Source organism: Corvus brachyrhynchos, unplaced genomic scaffold, assembly GCF_000691975.1.
Source record: "Corvus brachyrhynchos isolate BGI_N302 unplaced genomic scaffold, ASM69197v1 scaffold426, whole genome shotgun sequence".
Taxonomy (NCBI): Eukaryota; Metazoa; Chordata; class Aves; order Passeriformes; family Corvidae; genus Corvus; species Corvus brachyrhynchos.
This window is the reverse complement of record NW_008238653.1, coordinates 449,728-454,858: the sequence shown is the minus strand read 5'-3', so window position 1 is coordinate 454,858 and position 5,131 is coordinate 449,728. Positions and strand designations below refer to the sequence as shown.

At 58.3% G+C, this 5,131-nt stretch overlaps 1 protein-coding gene across 1 annotated transcript in view; it reads left to right on the top strand.

Moving 5' to 3' along the window:
- LOC103617979 (zinc finger protein 777) overlaps positions 1-5,131 on the top strand; it is a gene marked incomplete at its 5' end in the record, with an annotated part of 8,795 nt that overhangs the window by 2,004 nt on the left and 1,660 nt on the right. Inside the window, 4 exons of the mRNA XM_017737676.1 lie at positions 1,124-1,250; positions 1,938-2,051; positions 2,977-3,231; positions 5,041-5,129. Coding sequence (XP_017593165.1) covers positions 1,124-1,250; positions 1,938-2,051; positions 2,977-3,231; positions 5,041-5,129 — 585 coding nt within the window. The remainder of the gene's footprint in view (positions 1-1,123; positions 1,251-1,937; positions 2,052-2,976; positions 3,232-5,040; positions 5,130-5,131) is intronic.

Here is a 5,131-nt window from a genome sequence, read left to right as displayed (position 1 = left end):
AGGTGTCCTGGGGTCTGGGAGCCGGGCACTGCACCCAAAATGCTCCCGGAGGGCAGGACAGGACCGGGGTGGGTGAGCGGGGACAGCCCCAGCACAGGGGAGTCTCTCACCATTGCAGCTGCCCATCGCAGCTTCCCAGCTCATCCCTGCCTGGGACTGAAACACGGTGGGACACCGGCCTGGGAGGACATCCTGGTACTCAGGCCAGAGGTTTCAGTTCTGCTCCACTGCGCTGCAAAGCCCTGGGACCACTGGCTCTTTTTTTGTTCATTTCTTTTTGACACCATTTGAAAAAACCCTGCAGGTTTTGTGGTTCTTTTGTTTTGACCACCTTGGTGCTGCAGAGTCTCCCAGGCCGGGGAAGGAGCAAGTGGGAGCTGCTGCTGCAGGGAAGGGGGAAGCTTTGGGATTCAGGAAGGCAGATGAGCTCCCTGGGTTTAGTTGAGCTCCAGAAAGAGCCCACCTTCAATATTCAGCTCCTACTTGAATTTCACAACCTTCCCGCTAAAAGAACGTGTGCAAATGAGACCGTGTAGGACATGGGAATGACTCCGGAGAGAGCAGAGAGGGTCAGGAAAAGGGGGGTTCAGACCCTGACAACCCATCAGCGTGGTTGGGGGGCAGAACCGGAGTGCTGTGTTCTCCTCTGAAGAGCTCCACTCCAACACAGCACTGTTTGCACATCCTGAATTTATCCTTGGGAATTATTCCTTGGCTAACGAGCTAGGGAGCTGCAGCCAGTGGGCACAGAGTAACCAGGGATAATGGGGAGCCCTGTGGGCCTGGGTAGAGTTTTCCCTGGAGTTCTGGGGTAATTGAATCCGGGGGTTACGTCAGCTCATCAATAGGGATGAGTCCAGCCCAGCTCCTGGGTTTTCTCTCCCTTACCGTCCCCCAAGCCTGATCACCCTGCAGAGAGCAGGAGCTCGGGGTCCTTTGGGGAAATCCCAGTCTGGATTCATGGCTAGGAACCATCCCTTTGGTTTGGTTGAGTCCTTTATTCCCATAGAAATACCTGCCCAGGAGTTGTTTTAAGTGTAAAAAGCAGCTTGTTGATGGCCTTGAAGGAGCTGCAGCTTGGCCGTGCCCAGGCTCCTGCCTGAACCCGCTGTTGGAATTGCAGGTGCCGGTGACCTTTGATGACGTGTCCGTCTATTTCAATGACAAGGAATGGGAGAAGCTGGAGGAGTGGCAGAAGGAGCTGTACAAGAATGTGATGAAGGGGAACTACGAGTCTCTGATCTCCCTGGGTAAATATGGGGTGTCCTCGCTCTGCCGAGGGACGGGGGACTGCTTCTGGCTTCTCCTTGGAGATCCCCTTGGGCGAGGCCCAAATGTCCCATTTTAAAGACTTAAAAACACAGGAGGATGTTTTTAGTCTGGGTTCATTCCAGCTCATGCTGTGGTGGTGTTCTGGCTGCGTGGGGGGTGCCCTGTGGGCAGGTGGGCTGGAGACCTCCCAGACCTCTTCCAGCAACAGTTATGCAGTCAAAAACCAGCTCCTTCCCCATGGCTGGTGGAAGGGCTTCCCTGGGGCCTGCAGTGGGTATCAGCCCATGCACCCCTTTAGAGGATTTTGCAAAGGGAAGAATTGTCTGATGTCATCCATGCTTTGGGGCATTTCCTATGGAGGTTCAGGAGGAATCCCAGCTCTGCTGGGAGCTGGTGAAATGCTTCTGGCTTTGCAGTGGGCACGATTTGTCTTAAGAAGTTCTAAAACCCCACCAGAAAAAAACGAAAGGGATTTGGTTTCTTCTCTTAGGTAGTTCCTCTGTGTGTGGCACCTCAGCTCCTGTCTCCCTGAATTCCCTCTGCCAGCAGCACCCGTGGATGTTCCTGAGTGTCCTCACGTGTTCCCCGGCGCTGGGAAGAGCTGGAAGCCAGTATTCAATTCCCAGCGCAGTAACCCCTCTCTCCACCCCTCTGTCTCTCAACAGACTATGCAATTTCCAAACCTGGTGTTTTGTCTCAGATCGAGCAAGGGGAGGAATCGCGGGGCAGGAATGAGCAGGACCTGGAGGAGAGTGAGATCATTACTGATGCCACTGCAGGTGAGGAGGCGCCTTGGCACCAGGGCAGCCCTGGGTTGTGTTCCCAGGAGCTGCTCATCCCAAGGCTGAAGCAGGTGTTGCTGGGGCTGTGGCTGATGGGGTTTATCAGGAGAAGCCTTGCCTAGGAATGGGATAAATTTGGCTGATGGGAGGTTTGGTGTCCAGGTACAGCTCAACATAGAAACCAGGGCAAGCAGAGCCTAGAGAGTTGGGCACTGGGAGCCCTTCCCAGCAAGGGAAGCATCTGCAACCAGACCAGGTCCTCAGGGAGCAAGGAAGGAGAATTGGGTCCCATTGGGAGAGCCCATCCATCCAGAAAATCCTCTCCACCCTCTCTTTGCATGGATGGTGCCTGGAGCATCCTCCTGGGCAGGGAAGCGGGGTCCCATCCTGTGCTGAGGGGCAAGGCTGGGCTGGGAATGAGGCACCAGTGGCCCCAAGTGCCAGAGCGACTCCTGCTGTCACATGAGGGGGCTGATAAGGAGATAAGGAGATGGCCTGGAAGAGATGCTGTCATCTCCACTGGTCATCCCTGATCCCAGGCTGTGGATGTGGGGTCACTCCAACACCCTACCTGTGCTCTCCATCACAAGGATCTTGAAATTAAGTTAAGGCCAATAGGAAGAGGAAGATCATGGGCCCACATGGAGCTGCAGCTGGGGAATGTGGGGTGGCTGAGGCCTGCTGAGCTGTGCCACCAAGGCCCCAGGCTGGGTGGAGCGAGTTCCCTGTGCCTGCGGATGGTCCTGGGCTGGAGCTGGGAGCGTGGCAGGGATGGGTGAAGGGCAGGGGCTGTAGGGAGAGCAGAAGAGGCCGAGGAGATGAAACCCCTCTGTGGGATCAGCAGCCAGAGCCGGCGGGGATTGCTGGGAGCAGTTCCTTCATCCTGGGAGTGATGGCAGGCGGGAATCTCTCGTTGCTGCAGCTGGAATAAGGGTTGTGATCAAAACGGAGGAGCTCCTTCCTGAAGACAGCCCCGAGAACCCCGAGCTGCACGGGATGTCGGGGCAGTCCGAGGGGAGCTTCCAGAGCCCAGACGAGGAGGCGGCCTGCGAGAGCCCCTACGGCTCCGTGTCCCCGCCGAGGGACCTCCCGGGAACCAGCCTGGGGGACTCGTCCGAGTATGGAGCCGACTTCAACGAGATCCAGAGGGTCATCGTCCACCACGGGAGCTGCACCGGTGAGACACTCTGGACATGGGAGGCCCGGGGAGCTGTGGTGGGTTAGGAAAAGGTGGGCAAAGGGTTGGATGGGCAGGAGGAGTTAAATCCCCCCCAGAAACCAGCACCAGAAGGAAAGTTTCTGGGTGCAGCAGCTTCCAAGAGTGGCTCTGGCCAGGCCTTGGGCTTGGAGGAGGAGGCACCATGTCCCTGCTGGGCACAAAATGTGGTTTTTGAGGGCTCCTGTTCCACTCCGGAGCGGAGTGAGCACTGGCCCAGCCCTCCGTGTGTTACCCACCGAGACCAAGGGAAGATGTGCCTCAGGCAGTGTTCTGTGAGAGCCCCAGTGAGCCCTGCTCCCAAAATCCCGCTGTGGCAGAGGGCAGGACGTTGGTGTGAGGTGTGGAGGAGTGGATGGTTGCACACCGGACTCTGCTGGAGGAATGTGGGAGGTCCTGCAGGTTGCCAAGTGTGGGAGTTGCTCGGGGCAGCTCCGCAGGACAGGGAAGAACGGCTGGAGCTCTGTGGTGTGTGAGCTGCCAGGAGGGAAGGGGAAGGATGAGGTGATTTAGTGGAGAGATGCAGTGATGGCACCGAGTGTTTCATGTGTAGAATTCTGCCAGTGGAGTGGCAGATGCAGGCCAAGTCCTGCAGATGTGCTGCGAGGGTGGGGATGGGAGAGCAGGGAGATGAGAGGTTGGGAATGGTGGGTTCCCTCCTCCTGACGGCTTTGTGGTGTAACACAAACCAAGACGCACAGGGTTGGGCTCTTGAGGGCCTCAGCTCCGTCTTGTGGGTCCTGTGGTCTGCTCACGGCTTTGTGAGGGAAAGCAGCCAAGCCACCAGTGGGGCTGGAGCCGATCCTTGTCCGAGAGCCGCTGCCTCTGGCAGGGCGTGGGGCCCAGCTGGTGGGGCTGGGCAGGAGCTACGGCAGTGCTGGCCGGGATGGGGGATTGAGCCCCCAGGTCCATAGAGGGGGGCAGGGAGAAGGACCTGGGTTTTCCCCTCCCTCAGAGGGAAGAGGGCCGCCACAGCTTTGACACATCCACTCCCGTCGGTTTCCCTTTCTTGGGAAAGTGTAGCTGCTCTTCCCAGGAGACTATTTAGGCCTGGCTGGAAGTCCAGTGTGGGGTGACATGAGGGATGCCCTGTGGGCCTTTCCTTGGGCTGTGCTGGCTGTGCATGTCCTGCTGTGTGTCCCTGGGATGGCTGCTCTCACCAAACAAAATCCCTGGCTCACTTCCTGCCTTGGTGACACGAAGGCGAACCTGGCCTGCTGCCATCCATCCCACTGCCATTCCATCCCACTGCTGGGTGCTCTGGGAAGGAGGTGGGTCTCTCCCCTCATGGCAAGGCTGAGGGAAGGGGACAGTCCCAGGCTGGCTGTGCTGTCCCCAGAGCAGAGCCAGCAGCCCAGTGCTGTGTTTGTGTCGAGTGGTGCCGTGTGGGGAGTGCTGTTGTAGCCCAGTGAAACAGCAGCAGATGGAGCTGCTCTGAAATCTCTTGGCCACCCGCGCCCTGGCGAGCCCATGACACTGTTATCCCCCACATCCTGCAGCACCATGAAGCTGCCAAACCTATTGGCAATTGGTCAGAGCAGACCCTCCGGGGGAGCCTGACCAGGGGTGGTTTGTCTGAGCTCCGTGTTCAGGGGGCATGTGGCCCATCCCAGCGCTCCGGGCTCCGGCTGCAGCCAGCTCGTGTCCGGGTGGTGGGGCAGGCGCAAACAGCTGCAGGAGCCCGTGCAGGTGTTTCTGTAGCACCCAGGGGTGTAAGAAGCCACCCCGTCCCACCCAATAACCTTGACACTGTTCGGTTTTCCCCCACAGAGGATGGGATCGTGATCAAGACAGAGGAGGAGGAGGAGGAGGAGGAGGATGACCCGGACACACTGGAGCCGTGTGCCATGTTCTCGGGCCG